Raw genomic sequence first — 18,394 nt, forward strand, 5'->3', positions numbered from 1 at the left:
ATCTATCTAGCATTCAAGATGCACATTTGACTATATTTATTAATTAATTGAAATTAAAGCTTATGTTGTAAATTTCAATTAACCAAAAAACAAGATTAAATGTGCATATAGAAAGATGGATAGACAATATGCGTGAACCCCTAGTCCCAAAGACACATGTCAATAGTGATATCAAGATGGGAGTGAGCACACGAGACCACTTATGCTCATATTTTTCTAATAAAGAGATAAAAATATTACCAATATATAATATTTTATGTACTGATACAATTTCCAAATTTAGGGCAATATAAGCATGCTTTCAACGCTGAATAAACAAGAATAAATATATATTTAAGAACAAAATGATGTAGACAGAGTTGTGCAAAGTCAGAAAGTGTTCTGTTCAAAAAATAAATAGTTCTAGTAAAATGTATTCAAATGCTTCCCTTGGTACATGTGTATTGACTTTATATAGCTTCACATGTGTTTTATTGCTCAATCATCCATTATAGCTCCACGTGGAAGTAGAATTGGTATTGGTGACATAAAAAATTCTACTTCTGCCTGATAATTATTCTATTGTGTACCTATAATGCTCAATGATTCATATGGGGCTAGATGGTCATTCGGTTCCAATTGCAATTTCAATTTCCAAAAATGCAATTTCCACTGCCAGCTCATAACGATTGAAGATATGAATCATATTGTGTATAGTAGTACTATTAAAATTACTCATTCTTCTGTTTAGTGAGAAACAAATGCAGTCTAACAGAAGAAATTGAATGCCTATTGCTCTCCTGGAAGAGTGGTGTCGCCAGGCAACTCACAATAACCATTTCCCTGAAAAAGAACAGTTTTCAATGTTCAATGTGTCTCACAAGTTATCATGATCTCTGTACCATAATAACTGATAGAAAACCAATTTTTAACAAAATCTAGATAATGCCAGGAGGAAAACATGGATATTGGCTACACTGAAATCTTACCTCTCCAATCAGATGAGCAACACACCTCTTCTCAGCGAGAAGCTCATCTTCACTCTGCAGAAAATTAATAGAGAATTAAAATATATATCAAGTGATAGTAAATAATTCAGACAAAATATTCTTTAGAAATTTGAGATTGTCAAGCTAAATTGCATATGCCATCTTCATCTCCAATGATTAGGGATACAATGCTGCGAACCTTTTTTATTCTGGTGCAGAGGAAATCATTAATGAGAACATCTGTTGCCAACTCATAATCTCCATCTCCCTGTAAAAGAATGAATCCTTAAAAATTCCTTGAAAACCTTTTCCCCTCAAAATGTTTCTAGAATCTAAGAGTTCCGGGTTTTCTTTTTAGTGGAATATTTATCTTGAGAAATAAAAGGTTTTGATGGTGAAGGTCATGGTTGAAAGCATTCTAACAAAAATATTTAGTATCTTCAATCCAGAAGGCAAGCTCTAACCTTTGATCTGCATGGCATGCTAAAGATAATGTCTTCTGCAATTCCATAAGGATTCCCAGTGGTGTACACCTGTATGTTCAAGATGACGATTAAGTATTCAGTTATTATCAAATCTGATGAAAAGATCAGATTGTGTTTCAAAATATTGTAAAGAACTTGAGTATGTAGTGAACTAAGACAAATGAGAAATGTGAGCGTGTGACTTCAACATATAAAAACTTGGTTTCCTATGGATAATCTGACAATACAAAACTCAAATTAAGTAAATAAACAATTATATAAAAGAAGAACCAAATATAAATTGTGTTAGAAAGACATCAATATACTATTGATACTACAAATCTGAGATCAAATAGAAATGTTTATTAAATTGTAGCTTTTAATTCATGATACAAAAGTATAAATGCTTTTAGAGATACATTCATTATGGTCATGCAAGGTTGTAGAGTCAACCAGAGGAATATTCACAGCTATTCTTATTATGCCTATTATTGTGGAAGGTTCACTGCAAGTAGCAAAATTGGGCAAGCATCCATAACATTCTTCATGCCCTGAATGTCCTTAGATCTAAACCCTTTAACATGTCTAATCTGTATTAAAGCCAGCCAATGAGTGATCATCTTCCTATGTAATAAGCCCTGCTAGCTCTCAAACAATCTGTGATGAAGAATTGATTTTTCATTTTTGTTTTTGAGGTTTTGCAAATTTTCGATACAACAATGTAGTAGCAAAATAGAAGATATTGCAATAATAATTCAACTTAAATATTTCGATATTACATGGGGAATATATAGTTGAAATTTCCAGAGTTTAATATCAACTCAGATACAGAGTATTTTTACAAAATACCAACAACCCGATTGATAAAAATCCCCTATTATCTAAATCAACAATACCCAAAAAAATTAGAAGTTACAATTCATGAATTTACAAGTAAAACATGCCTTGAAACCCTCTGAAATTAAGACTATAAGCAGCAAAATAATTCTTCAACATACAAATGCAACTAGAGATATGGAAAATGTTGCTCCCAAAGTGCAGATAGAAAATAACGTCCAACGGCATATATAAATGGGTGCTCAACCAACTCCAAATTAACCAGCACACAATTTGATATAACAATTCTGATGAATCCCTTCACAAATTACCTAAGTTGCCGGTTTGGACGCTGGTTCAACATTTGGGTTCGAAATTCGTTCAATTTTTTTTTGGGCTAGGTTTAGGTTAGTTTGTAAGTTTTTAAAAAAATAAAATAAATAATAGAAACATATGCTGCAGGAGTTCATATGCCACTATGCTAATATTAAAGCGATTTAACAAAATATCATTTAGTAGTGATAATATCAAGCAAATCTGGTAATTCAGTAAGATATTGGCTAGAAATGCCAAGAAAAGCTAAATAGAAAATAAGGTATGGTATAGCGGTTGGATGAATGTAAAAATTGTAAATAAAATAGTGTCTTTTAATTTGGAATTTCTTACTGCTATACTTTGTTGGTAGATTTTGCTCTATGGATAAACTTGAAATGTCTCTGAAACTTTGTAATTGGTCCTAGAATATTTTGGAGCCTTAGCTTTTCGAGCAGTGTTTCATGGAATTAGAGCTTAGCTCATTCTGGGTTTACGAAGAGTCACATTGTAGGCTGCTGGAGATCATACCTGTTTTAGGTATTTTGTTGCATTAAACACCAAAACGGGGTCATTTCAGGTTTGCTGCTGCTCAAAAAGCACTTTACTCCAATGTTGAAAAGTCAACAAAATAATGTCATTTTCCAAATTCGTTGAATTCCACCCGAGCTCCGCTAACATTTAACACATTCGCTACAAATTCCCCCAAAATCGACTAGGGTTCAAAATATTGAATTCGCAAGGAATTTCATAGGCAACAGACGGATTTGATAAGACTTCGAACCGACTAAGAATTTGAGGGAATTGAATGTTGAATTTGAGGATTTTGGAGCGAATTCGACAACTTAGCAAATTATAGAACAACCTCCAACAGCAAGAAAAATTAAACTTCTCCTTAGCAACAGTTAATACAGTAGGAGAAATGACAAATTCTACACCTTAGCACAATTTGCCAAGCAATCTCGAAATGATTCTCAGAATTAAATATACAATATTTCAGCTGTAGATCCCAAACCCTTATACTTCAACAAGGACACCAAATTTCAGAACTTTAGAAGTGTTACAAAGACAACAAGAGAAAAAATAATATTCAATCAAATGCTTTTCCTATGAAATGGGCTCATATTTATTATCTCCAAATGACACAAAGTATCCCAAATGCAACTTCACTTAAGAAGCTTCCTCAACACAACATTAAAATCTAACAAAGTGCCATATAATATAATTATTAATTACTTTTGGCTCCTAAAAATGATCTTTTCCACCATAACATAATATTTTGACACACAAGGCCACTGTTTCTTGTAGTCATGATTTAAAACTTTTCATCCCTGTTCTAACAAGCTATGATATTGTTGTGACCAACATAAAACACCGACAAAAATAACAACCTCAACATATATAGATGAATAATAATAATTCACCCATCTTGCGAAAACAATAGAAGAAGCATCAAAATCAAAATCTAACAACACCAGAGTGATCCTAATGAAGAAAGACAAAGAATGAACTTGACGAGGTGACTTAAAATAAATAGATACTCCCTCAAAGATTCTTGGAGCCCAAACCAGAAGCCGAAAATAAAAACTAATAGCATCACTCAACTCTTCTAACTCAACTGAGTTCATTTCAACCAGCGATTTGACTTACTATAAATAGTAAGTACCTCAAACCGAGCCAAAACACACCACAGGCTGTTGGAAAGTCTATAACCCCACAATTGAGACCCTCAAATCCCATTTTCAGCTCACGAGGGTTGCAATGGTGACCTGACTAAGCCCAAACGTAGGAACTTGCTAAGAAATGGGGTCATTACATCCTATACAAAGCCAGTGTTGTCATTTCATGTCCTTTTCAACCCATTGTTTATAGCCAATATAGGAACCTTGAATGTACTTCTATGTAATGTTACCTCAATTCTTAATCAAGTTTATGAAGTGATAGAGATAATTGATTAAACACAAAGGAGAGAAATACCGAGATTCCTTACATAGGAGATTATAGAGGATCTTTCCATAATGGAAATGATTGAGAACTAGAGACATAAAAGAAAGTTACTAAACATTAACTAAACAACTTAATCAACACTATAAGCTAAATATCACAGTATCACAGTCAAGAGCTTACAACAAAATAGTGAATTGTGAGCCTCTCATATGGGAGGTCTTAGGTTTGCGTTTAATTGAGCTTAACACATAATAATAACTAATTTCAAAAATAATAATAATAAATAACTAATAAATAATCTAGGCTTCCAACCATTACCTATCAAAATAAAAATAAAAATCTCACAATATTACTTTAATGCCCTCCCTTAATGGTCATTCTACTAATTACCATGCAAAAGACTTGACCTGATTTGCTGTTCTGTTGGTTGTTAATGCACAGAAGGTTGAATCCTCCTCTAAATGCTCTACAACATGAGCTTGTTTGGATTGTTCATCAGCCATCCACTTTCTATAGAGTTTCTTCATATGACCAAGTTTACCACAATAGTAATATGTGAAATTTTTTGGATTCTATGAAGAATCGTTAGGTTTGCTTTGTCCTTTTTGCCAAGTGGACTTGCCTTTGCCTTTCTCATTGGCAATAAAAGTTTGTTCCACTTTGACTATCTTGTTGTTTCTACCAAACTGTTGCTTCTACCTATCTTGCTATAAGAGATTGTTGAACAAATCATCAAACTTCAAATAAACATTGGTAGAGGTGATCATGGTAAGATTTTCAACATAATAACCACCATGTTCTCTTCTTCCATCTTGCAACCAATGGACTCCAATTGATTGTAAAGTCATTGATCTTCATTAAATGATCTTGCAAAAGACATCTTGTCATTCATCGTATTCGAGAAAAACATATTTTTAAGGAAGAAAACCCAACCTTTATTTGATGTCTCATGCAGATCTTTTGAGTGACTCTAGATCTTCATGTCAATGTTGCTATATGGCACTTCTGGAAGCATCTCATTGGCAACAGACAACTTAAGCAGCATAATTAGTTCATGATTCCACTCAACAAACTTGTCCAAATCTTTACCACAACCGGGTTATGAAGAGCTTTACCAAAAATGTTACATCCCAAATTTATGCTTATTTTTAAAATACCTTATAACTGTTGAGGTTTCATGTGAAGCCGATGGATTGGTAGATTAGTTTAACATTATGGTTTCATGTGAAATGGAAAAGTTGGTTATTCATTTTAATTTCTTGTAAAGTGAAATGGTGGTTAATCATTATAATGTTTTATGAAAATGATTACTTGCTATAGTAACTTGATTTTATAATAAGGAACATGTTATTATCATGGAATTTCTCTTTTTGCAAGAGTGTGACAAAGGGGGGAAGCATTGCCAAAGAATAAATGGCATAAGGGATACCAATCCGCCTATGGGCCGACAGATATGAATTCTAACCACGAAAGCTAAGGGTAAACAACTAGGTAAGCAAGATTATACTATGGACTACCATGAGCCAACCCAGTCAACATTTATGTATCATAGGAATGAGAATCACTATGATTCGTCAGATTTAGGCGATTTGTCTTGACTCTCCTGATTTTTCCTAACTCGTTGAATTGCCTTTGCAATTTTTGAGGCATCAATTGCTTGAATCACTGGTTTAGTCGATTTTTGGCTAAATCCTCAAGTTATGTGCCTCATGACTCGGCGAAAAATAAATTTAAAAAAAAAAAATCAATTTGTTTTTTTGTCGGTTTCATTTTTTTGGTTGCATCTCAATTATGGGTTATGATTATTTAAAATTTTATTGTTCGAGCAGCAAATATTGGTGTTTTGGAAATACATCAGATATATAGTTACAAATAACTTTGAGAATACCTTCCTTGACTGAACATACCATGAACTCCAACATTCTTAGAAGATTAATTAGATCCTCCTTAAAATCTTTCAATCATATGCAACACTTAAAACCTTTCATTAGATCAGATATATGATATATGATATTATCAATTTCTATTTACTTAAGCTACAATTTTCATTTTATGCATTTGGTGGATCTATCATTTATGTTTCTTGTTTATATATGTTAGCTTCTATTTGATGATGTTATTGTGTGTTTAAGTTACATTCAATAAAGGGTGCATGAAATAAAATTTAAATCGTCAAAATCTTTAAATTTCAAGGTTTTTTTCAGTTTGCCAATTCATAGGCAATTCATAGGCGATTGACGATTTGAGTAAGCCTTGCCCATTCTGATCCGATTCCAAGTTTTGGTTCTTTGATATGTTTTATAAAAGAAAAGATCACTAAGCATTAATTAAAAATAAGAACTAATGTGTTACCTTATAAATTGGAATGCTCTCAGAGCTTCCTATGATATCTGTCATGTCTTAGTATATCAATACCATAATGTCTACATATACTTGCATATGTATATACACATATAAGTGTGTATGCATAAATTCGAATGAGACGTACATATACGCCCACTTAATATATGATGTAGACACTCGATATGTTGTTGGAATATCACACATACATACACATATATACATGTGTACGTACATACCAAAGTGTAGGTAGGTATACTATGATATTTTTATAGTAAGAAATTTAATAGAGTTATTATTTTTCCAACCTTGGAAATGATTTTGTTATTATATCATGAGCGGCCATATTTCTATATTCTTTCATTAAACCCTTATATTTTTTTGGTGGCCATTTTAATAATAGTGCCACACATGTTGCCCATGGCTTTTTGTTTGTAACTCTTTTCCACCTTTTACTTTCTTGCTCGTAATCGAGCATGCAACCAAGCAAGACAAAGATTTTAATTTGTGCAATGGTTCATAATGAGAAGCATTCGAAACTTCATAACAGAAATATCGCAATTTCATAATGCCTGCATTTCAATTGGTATTGTTTCACAATCTCATTTTGCTTGTGATTCTTTCATACTACCTCACAGTCGCATATAGTTGCTATTTCATTTGCCTTGATTATTGAATCGAGCATCATCGTTGTGAGATCAATTCACTATAAAATCTCTTGCACATATCTTTCCACATTGTGAGGACACAAGTTGAGAAGTTTCGCGAGTCGCATTAGAGGCTATACCAAATATTTCTCTACTCTTTAAGTTTTTAACCCTAGTTTTACATCTACCAGCAACTGCTTAGAGTCTGATTGAGCATTCAAGGAAGTGATATTACAATTCAGTCATGCAATACTTCTACTTATTTTTGTTCTTTACAATTAATATACGAGGCTTGTAAATCTTAGCCTAGAATTAAGAAGGCAACATTATCATAGATAGAGCCTTGCTTTGAAATGAACTATTTATTTTATTTTTGTCTAAGTTTTGCAAATATGCTCAAGATCGAGCAATTTGTGACAACCTGTAATAACATCTTCTTTTAAAATTGTTTTTTAGTTTGGAATAAGATCCAAATAGTGCAAGCTTATACAGCGATATCTCTTATATACCCTCAGAGATAAGAGACAACACTCTTATGAAGAGTCATGAATAAATTACAAGTATCATGAATCTATTGTTAAGCCATAAGCCCACATCGAGTAGAATGAAATTGGCTGTGATTATACAATGATTAGACAGTCAGCCCAGGAATTCATCAGGGAAGACCAGCAAGGTCGAGACGAAGGGTGTGTAGTGATAATTATTGAACCACGGGTTATCCCTACATGATAAGAGAAAGAAAAATCAGTAACAAATATGCAAGTGTTTAAACTGAGTTAGGTCATGGTAATCCATTGTATAGGTCTTGTTGTCAAGTTGAGCATTGGCTGGTCGGGTAAATAGTGCTCACACAAATCCTTGGCCAAGGTAGGTTAGTGGCATGCGTGCTGCTGTGATCACTAAAGGTAAGGGTTGCTAGTAGTTGGCAAATAGACAAATGGAAGGTATCCATAGCCTAACTAGTTGTCTAGCCAACACTCTAACACCAAGATGCTTGGTGTCCGGACAATGGTATCCCAAGCCTAATCCCAAGGTAGGGAGGGCCTTTCTCAGTAGAGATTGTGTGGGGATACTTATGGGTTTGCGGTTGGGAGGTTAAGCCCTTGGCAATGCTTCTTCTCTCTTCCAGATGCCAAGGCTTGCACAACACGAGGATAAGATCTGCATGCAAGATAACTACTTTTCGGGTACTTTTATATTTTCCACATTCTAATCTATGTATTGCGTAAGTGGTTATTATAGTGAAGTTAGTTATTCTTTCATTGGATTAAGAATCAGTTAAATTGTTCCTACCACTTGAATATATAGATTGAGGATGAAACTATTTTTCATGTGTATATGATATGATGGCCATTATAACTGTTCTTATTTTATTATTTAAATCAATTAAAATAGGAGTGGAAATTTTAGCTTGTACAAAAAACAAGTTGACAAGATACCAATACTCAAAAGTGGTGAGCACGTGTTAGTTCCAAGTATTATAATTCTTATCGTTGAACTGCTGACTGCCTTTGAACATGATACTGGATAACGAAGCCATTCCTCACCCAATCTACAAACATAAAAATTTCAAGTTCTCAAAAAACTTCAATTTTTATTGACAAAAAATCAGCAAAAATCTGAAACCTACAATATGTTTACAAAATAGCGTAATTTTTTTTAATACCCACAAATTCTATAAAAAGTCATCCGAAAACACTAATAAAAAAATCAGAAAATTTTCCAGCACACCATTTTCCCTAGAAACCCTAGGCATGACCTTGAAAAACGCTGCCCTGAGAAATTCAACCTAAAAACCCTAGGCACACAGAAAACACCACAATTTTGGTAAAAATGTCAAAAACATTTGCAGCAAAACATCCCGTATGTCCTATAATATTTGGAGGACCTTTCATGATGCTGCCTAAACTGGTAACTGAGGATCTTTCAAGAGATACAAGCAGATCCAAGAGAGATTTTTGTGAAAAGAGCTTAACGATGATATCCTTAAATATATAGAGGAATGCAAATTGTGTCAATAGAAGGAGCACACTTTTTGTACTGGTTTTCTACAATCCTTACCAATTCGCAACCAAAAATGGGGGAAAGTATTTCAACGGGTTTCACCATTGGGTTATCAGAATAGCAACAAAAAATTTGTATTTATCTTATTGTTGACATATTGACCAAACTTGCAGAATTCTTTGTTGTATTTGAAGGCATTAAAGCAATTCAAGTGGCTTATTTATGTTGGAGTTGATGAAAGCCAACTCCGAAGACGCCCAAGAGAAGCCAAGGAGAGGAAGAGTATGGAGCAAAAGTAAAACCCTAAACGGACATGAGAGACCACATATATGCAAACACAATGAAAATGTATTTACAATGAGAAGTGATTATGTGATGAAAAAATACAAAGAGGGAGCCCGAATATAAAGAGCTCATGGAAGCTTGTAGAACAAGCTGGAAAGTGGTAGAAGATAAGGATGACAACTCAGCACACATCCACAAAAGGTGGAACATGCTAGAAGGGAACAAACTCTCGTGTTGTCAACAACTAACCACTACATGCATTAAATACAAAATATTAAATAAATGCATTTGCCTAAGTAAGCTTAAGCAATAGAATAAATAATTTATTTATTTACTCTAACACCCCCCCTTAAGTGCAACTTAGGGAAATGCCTTAAGCTCACAAAACTAAGATGAATGCAGAATGGGTCCCGACAACGAGGCCATGTTAGGTACCCATGAACAATGCAAGAAAATGCAACCTCTGTAAAACGGGAAAAGAGAGAAAACCACATGGGAAAAACCCTCCCCCAAAAAGAGGTAAAAACCTAGTGAAGAACGGAAGAAGCCTCCAACTAGGGAAATGTCCCCTAAAACAGGAACAAGGAGTGATCATGAAGAGCATCACTGAAGCATGAAGAAGCCGCAAATCTGCCAAACTGCTGCTCTGAAGAACCTCCATGGAAGAAGAAGACACGAACCGAGCATGTCTATATGGTAGATGATCCATCTCACCGAAATGCATAGGTAGCCAGCCACTGCAATTGCCTTGTACGTAGGATCAACCATTGAATACATAGTTCACACTATCGAACCATCGAACCACAGATGTATTAGAACAACAGCATAACCCCCCCTTAATGCAGACGGGGTGTGATGACAAGCAACTGAGAAGGTGGGCCAGTGTCTCCTGTAAACGAACCAAGAACGACGAGAGAGGAAGAGAGGTACAGACACCTATAAAGACACGGTCAAACTGACTCTGCACGGGGCTAATGTCGTGGAAGGGACACTCACTTGACAAAGGGAGAAGCCTAAAATAGCAAACAACTATCCCCCCATGGTGCTTTATGAAAATAGTGCATGTACAACTGACTCAGAACAACGTTGATGACCCCCGGAATGCAAAAGTGACACTTTATCTCAGTGCGATACAAAAAAGTTCTTCAAAATGATAGCTACAATAATCAAAACTAAAACAAGCTGCAACAAAACATAGTATAGCCTAAAATAAAGGAAACCATGCCAGGAAAACGATCCTCAGGCCTAAAACACTCAAAATATCCACCATATAGCAAAAACGCCAAAACTATGATAGAAAGAGCATGGGCCAAAAACAAAGAAAAAAGGACCATATTTCTGAAAAGGGGATAGAAGCAGCTTTCCAAAAATATAAAGTTTTCAAAAAACAGGCATAGGATGCAAAAGATATGCTTGCCGGAGTCAAAAATAGAACTTTGAACTTCAACAGAAAAAGGGGCAAAAAAATGCATCAAAACCTAAAAATACCTACACCAATGTCTCCGTCTCGAAACCAGCTTTTCAGCACTTCTTTCGGATCAGAAAAATACCTCCGTATGCTCAAGTTATGGCCAAAAAGCCGCAAGTAGGTCCAAAAGTGACCTTGGAGATGTGCAAGAGGCTTGATGCAGTGACATCATGCTGACGTCATCAGTTTACTGCATTAAAATTGACGGCCCCGTCAGCTGTCGCAGCAAAAAAGATGCCACGTGGCAAAAGGCTAACGTGGCAGGGTCCACGTGGCAAAGCGCCATGCGGCAGCCTTGCCACGTGTCATGCGGCAAGTGGTTGCTCACTGTGCAGGTTAGATCGCTGATGGAGTAGCTAACTGGATCTACGTGGAGGCTGAGTTGTTTGCGGGCGGCAAATAACAGGCTGCCACTTGTCAGAAGAGTGAAGCAGAGGGGCCGCTGCTGGTGGCCTGCCGAACAGGTGGCGTGGAGGAGGCCCAGTTGAGAGGAGAGCCAGAGGAGCGGCAGGAGCCTCCAGCGAAGCGGCGCGTCGGAGGTGCGCGGGTGGCCCCACGGTGGCGCGTGAGCGCTGTTGCGGCGGTGCTCCCGAATTTTATTTTTTATTTTTTTTACTGTCGCGCGTCCGTACGACGGTACAGTAAGGTCCTGCAACAAAAAAAATTTGCCTCCCGGAGCTCTGTCTCCAAAATCGAAAAGCTTTATATGAATCCTGACTGCAAACGGCCTTTCAGATCCAATGGTGATGCCCGTTTGGGCCCAATGTGCTCCGAAAATTTGCTAATCCCCTGATTTGAAGAAAAAATGCACAAACAAACTAGGGTTTGTGACTTCAAATCACGACTTCAAAAATCTTCCACGAAGCAGCAGTAGGAAGGCTCTGATACCATGTTGGAGTTGATGAAAGCCAACTCCGAAGACGCCCAAGGTCACCTACATGCGAAACCTGTCAAAGAGAAGCCAAGGAGAGGAAGAGTATGGAGCAAGGGTAAAACCCTAAACGGACATGAGAGACCACATATATGCAAACACAATGAAAATGTATTTACAATGAGAAGTGATTATGTGATGAAAAAATACAAAGAGGGAGCCCGAATATAAAGAGCTCATGGAAGCTTGTAGAACAAGCTGAAAAGTGGTAGAAGATAAGGATGACAACTCAGCACACATCCAAAAAAGGTGAAACATGCTAGAATGGAACAAACTCCCGTGTTGTCAACAACTAACCACTACATGCATTAAATACAAAATATTAAATAAATGCATTTACCTAAGTAAGCTTAAGCAATAGAATAAATAATTAATTAATTATTTACTCTAACAATTTATTCTTCAAGGAAGAATTCTAATTGCATGGCATGCCAAAAAAAAATGTAAGTGAGAGAGACAACAAGTTCCTCAATCTTTTATATCAATACATTTTCAGATTGAGAGGGATTGAACCTAGACAAGTGGGTGGAAGGGTAAGTAAGAAATTACGTGTCTTGAGACAACAAAAAGATTGGTAAGATGGCTACAGTTGGGCAACTATTGTCACAACCATAGTTGAAAAAAATCATACTTGGCAACTTCTCACCAAGACCTAAAAAAAAATTCGGCAACTTCATGGCAAAAAAAATCAACTTAAAAAGTTGCTTAAATTTAATAAAAAATGTAATTTTTTGTAAAACTCAATGAGATGTATCTAATGAGTCCGTAAATGAATAAACAAAGGAAACATGTTGAACCTAGATATATTTAAATGCAAATTGGGTACAAAATGGCATCCTAATGTGGAATGTTAATGACTGGTAGCCTGATAGTATGAAGCAAAATTAAACTAGCAAACTATCGGATTGGGGTGAATTTGAACTCACATGTCATTGAGAAGGATAAGTCATTAAAAGTGTCAATAGTATTTACATCCAAGAGAGATATCGAGCAACAGTTTGTCATATAGAGTGAGGGGGCACAACCACAATAGACTCTCTCGAACTACACCTTCTAGTTCTACCTCTCCCCTAGATTTTAATAGAGTTGGGAAGAGAAAGATGTAAAATGTTTTGATGTAGTATTTATTTTTAGCTTTACAAAAGCAATTATCTATTGTAATTTTGTTTCAAACTATCGGCCAGGAAAATTCTACATAAGGATGCTATGTTGTACCCAATTTGCATTTAATGCAATCAAATATAGCTAGACCCGGCTTTTTTCTTTTATGTACTCATTTATTGACTCATGGATGCATCCATTGAATTTTGCGAAGCAATGCATCTCTAATGAAATTTAATGTAATGTTCCAATGTTCGAGAGACTCCCGAAACAAACTCAAGACAAAGTGATGGTCGTACGGTATAGCTGAAAGGAGTGAGAAACATTGATGTATGGACTGTTTGGGGTGGACCACATGGTAGCTTCTGGAAGGCCATACGGTAGTTGCTAGGAAGCTATACGGTAGCTTCTCGGAGGCCGTACAGTAGGAGATGGGGGTGTGTGCAGACAAGAACGTACGGTGGGGGTAATGAAGGGGCCATACGGTACTAATGGCAAGGCCGTACGGTGAGGGAAAATAGAGCTGTACGAATGGAAACACAAGGCTCTACAGATGGATAAGGCTGTGTTGGTACACATATGGACCCAGATTTTAAACTTTCAGTTTCAAGTCTTGAACCTTTCAGTTAGGTTTTGAACCTCTTTGAACTACTTCGAACTTGGTTCAAAGTGGTTTGAAGTGGTTCGAAGTGGTTCAATTTGTTCAAAGCAGGGTTCAATGTGGCTTATTCCATGTTCAAAAAAGTTCATGTGGTGTGACAGGTTCAAGATAGTTCAAATTGGTACAATAGTTCAAACTAGTTCAAATTGGTTCAATTAGGTTCAATATGGTTTAAATTTGGTTCAGAAGGACCAGTCTACCTCATTATGGTATAATACAGGCCAAGCCAACTCAATTAGAATTCAGTAATGCATAGGTGCAAACTCAGGTATAAAGTTGCAAGCAGTCTAGTGGTCTTAGTTCAATGATTCAAAGATGCAAATATGAGTTCAAAAGTACAGTCAAGTTCCTAAGTTTATGACAGTTTAGTGATCCAAATGATGTAAATTCAATTGCCTAAAACCCAAAGTTTAGAATTCAAAACTGTGAATGTGGGATATGGAAAAGAGTGGAAATGGATGGAATTTATACATTTTTGGATCAACCAATAAGACTTGCAGGGACTATGGGAAATCATGTTTTGCATACAACAAGATCAGTCACGGGCATTGGTTAGACAGTTATATTTGATAACTTGATGGAAAAGAGTTTGAAGGCAGTGAATCTCCAAGAATGATCAAGGTGCTATAACATAGAATGGTTATGACATCAAATAAAAATACAGTGAAATGTGAATTTGATGGAGCATCCTTATTTCGATGACAATACAAGTAGCATTGTCACTCTAGTTTTCGACCCATTTTGTCCCTTGCCTTATGAAACATAAACTGCTTCATAGAATGAAGAATACAAACAAGTGTTCAATGGATATATACATCATGCTTTTATGGAAAGAGGAATTCAAGAAGTAGTTATGATTTCTATAACCATAGATTTGCAGGAAGCCAAAAAATGGGTCTCCATGCGCAGGGCATAACTCCCAACTCCACCGTTGGATCATGCTCCATTTTAGACATGTGTGAGTAATCCTAATTCTCTAATCCCTGATTGGAGAGATCTTCAAATTGTTTCCATATTCAGGAGTTACATATGACTGTTTGTACCACTGTCGGATCAGCAATAATAGTCACAAATTGCGGATGACAGGAAAATTAGTCTCAGTGCGAGTGCCATAACTCTAAACTCCACCGTTGGATCTCCCTAAAATTAAAATATGTTGTGAATATCCTAGTTATCTAAATCCTCACTGGAGCGATCTTAAAAATTCAATTTTTTTTGTGAGATATAGGTGACTCTGTGCAGGTCTATCAAAATTATCTAGAACCCTCACAAATGCAGATGACAGAAAAACAATCATATTTTGGGGGCCATATGTCTCAATCTGACCATTGGATCAGGCTGTATTTAAGATATTTATTGGAAAACCTAATAATCTAAATTTTCTCCAAAGATTTTTATGAGATTCTTTATGGATCAAAAGTTATGGGTTTCTATTTGCACCTCTATCGGATCAACAGTAACAGTCACAAATGTGGATGACAGAAAAATTGGTCTCGGTGCGGGGGCCGTAACTCCCAACTCCACCTTTGGATCTTTACGAAATTGAGATATTAGAGTATTCCTAATTCTCTAACTTCTGACCAGAGTGATCTTTATAATCTTTCCGGGTTGATGAGATACATGTGACTGTTTGCACCTCTATTGGATCAACATTGTGTCACCAGCAAATGCCACCTGTCAACATATTTTAGATGGTCGTGAGATCAAGAAAAGATCCATTATGTCACTTGTGGAAGAGTATATGGGTGCATATTTCAATATGAAATATGATTATTAATCTATTCATATTTCTAATGTTTGTAAAACATTAAAGCTGATAAAGGGATACTTTTCAAGAATTGGTTATTATAACCGTATAACAGTTTTGAAATTCTTTATATTGGGAAAGCAGCAATGTGAAAGGGGTTCCACTTTTCTTCCAGAAACTACAGACTGTGTGCTTCAACAGGGTGGGGGAAGTCGTCCAGATTTGTTCCATTTTCTTGTGAGGAAGAGAGGGCAGAATTTATTCCTGAACTGTGTGTTAGAGATAGGAGAAATTTTGATTTGTTAATGTAATGCAAGGGAAAAGAGTTTTAGTTTTTCTTTTAGACAGTGATTTTGATTGCAAATGTGTAATAGGATCTTTGTTATTTTTTACATTTTAGAGAAGGGAGACTGGAGGATAATTGCATATCAAAACTTTGATTTTGGGGCAGTTTCCTTCCACTAATCATGATCTTTGTGTTGATTTTAGTTTTCTCTGAAATACATTTCAATGTCACTGTTTCCTGATTATGTTATCATTTGAAGATATCTTTAACAGCTCTAATTCCTCATTTCCTCAAGAGGATGGAAGATACTTTCTTTGTGTTTGTTTGTTTCATAATACAACATCCAGGCAAATAGACTCTAAGTTATTTGTTGTTCTTTTCTTTTCAGTCATTTAATTTTTGCATCTATTTCGTATTTACAAGTAGATGTTTGTAAACCTTTTGTGCTTTTTGGTTAAAAGCATCCATATTTAATTCATTGTAAATCATGTACGAGGAGCTGTACCCAATAAAATTCAGAGGAAGGTTATCAATTCAATGATAACCTATCCAATTGTTAGTGCTGATTTAGTCTTCTTATCTAGGCATTTAGAGTTAATTTGTATGTATTTTCTTGGAAGACAATCTGTTCACTAACAGGCTGTGATACGGAGAGATGTGCTTCGTGTTGTGGGGTATGGATGGAAATGCTCAATCATGCAACCAAAAACTTACAGATCCAAATTCATGAAATAAGCCAAACAAGAGATTGAACACGAATAATCCTTCAATTAATATATGCCACAAGATGGTGCTCCGATTTGCCAAATTCGAGTGAAGTATTATAGGCGACAAAATAGGGTGAGGGTTGAATCCCATTGAAATCGAAATTAGTCAAGTAGGGAAGATCTTTCACTTCCGAGATGGTGAACAACAGAAATCCAACAGGAATTTGCAATATAAAGAAAATAATCAAAATCACATACCTACAACTACCTACAAGCCGTGCTTAAATACCCATCAAGAAAAACTTTTTCGAGGGTGTACAAAGGTAGCCGACGACAACACTTACCAACTAAAATTTAAAAAAATGGGTTCGAGATAGACTAAATCAATCAGCCCATTAACAAAAATTTGATTAATAATTTATTTTATGACGGGGATATTACAGTCCTCTCATCCCAAATTTTGCTTGTCCTCAAGCAAATGCAATGCCAAATGTTGTAGAATGTGCTCGCCTTCCCATGTTGCATCGTCCAATGAAAAGTGTCTCCAGTGTACCAAATATTCCTTGACTGTGTAGTTCTGTAGGGTCTTCTCACATACTTCGATGATCTCAGCCGATTCCAATATGAGCTTCTCTTCTTTATTGAGCAGCGGAAGGTCTGCAGCTACCATTATGTTTCGTCCCATAGCTTCTTAAGGAAGGAGACATGAAAAACATTATGAATACGACTCCCCTTTGGAAGTTCCAGCTCATAAGCAACTTCACCGATGTGGTGAATTACATGATAAGGGCCATAAGATTGTGGCTTCAGTTTTTTTCCCCCTTTTCCTTTAATGAGGACTGCCAGTATAGCTGAAGTCTGAGATAGACCAAGTCGCCTACTTTGAAACTTCTCTCGATTCGGCATTTGTCGGCATACATCTTTTGTTGATTTTGCACCCATTGTAAGTTTTCCTTCAAGCATCTCTAGATGTCCTATCCCTCCTGAAGCCAGTCCCTCGCCCTTGGTGCACGACTGTCACCCGGTACCGTGTCAATGAATGAAAGGGGTTCATACCCATATAGTGCTTTGAAGGGTGTCATTCTGATGAATATGTGGTAGGTGGTATTGTAATAGTATTCTCCGAGGTGCATCCATTTGACCCACGCCCGTTGTTGTGTCGGAATGTAGTTTCGAAGGTAGCCCTCTAACCACTTGTTCACAATCTTTGTCTGTCCATCTATCTAAGGGTGGTAACTAGTACTTGGTGACAATTCTATTCTTGCCAACCAAAACAGTTATGTCCAGAAGATAGTGATAAATTGTCCATCCCAGTCACTAACAATGTTTCGGGGTAACTCGTGTGGATGAAAGATTTCTCTGAAAAATAGATCGACTACCTGTGTAGCTTGAAAATCGGAGGGGATGGTGAAGAAATGTGCATACATTGTCAATCTGTCAACTACCACAAAGATATAGTCCTTCCCGTTCACCTTAGGGATTCCAGTAATGAAGTCCATCGAGATACTTTTCCACTTCTATTCTGGTATAGGCAGAGGTTGCAGTAACCCGACAGGTAGAGTATGTTTGGATTTGTTCACATTGTCTTACATACTGCAATATGCCTCCTTTAAGACCTTTCCATGAAAATCTCTCCCTGATTTGTCTGTAAGTTTTGAGGAAGCCTAGGTGCCCAACCAAGGATGAGTCGTGTACCTCCTTCAAGATTCT

At 36.2% G+C, this 18,394-nt stretch overlaps 1 protein-coding gene across 1 annotated transcript in view; it reads right to left on the reverse strand.

Annotated features, from left to right (window-relative positions):
- Positions 1-312: 312 nt before the first annotated feature.
- LOC149576111 (lactate/malate dehydrogenase family protein) overlaps positions 313-18,394 on the reverse strand; it is a 134,136-nt gene continuing 116,054 nt past the window's right edge. The window contains exons 11-14 of the mRNA XM_089816349.1: positions 1,433-1,501; positions 1,168-1,236; positions 969-1,022; positions 313-822 (exon numbers count right to left, since the gene is read on the reverse strand). Coding sequence (XP_089672475.1) covers positions 769-822; positions 969-1,022; positions 1,168-1,236; positions 1,433-1,501 — 246 coding nt within the window. The 3' untranslated portion in view covers positions 313-768. The remainder of the gene's footprint in view (positions 823-968; positions 1,023-1,167; positions 1,237-1,432; positions 1,502-18,394) is intronic.

Source organism: Cupressus sempervirens, chromosome 1 (assembly GCF_028749045.1).
Source record: "Cupressus sempervirens isolate cs-2001-9-10 chromosome 1, ASM2874904v1, whole genome shotgun sequence".
NCBI lineage: Eukaryota > Viridiplantae > Streptophyta > Pinopsida > Cupressales > Cupressaceae > Cupressus > Cupressus sempervirens.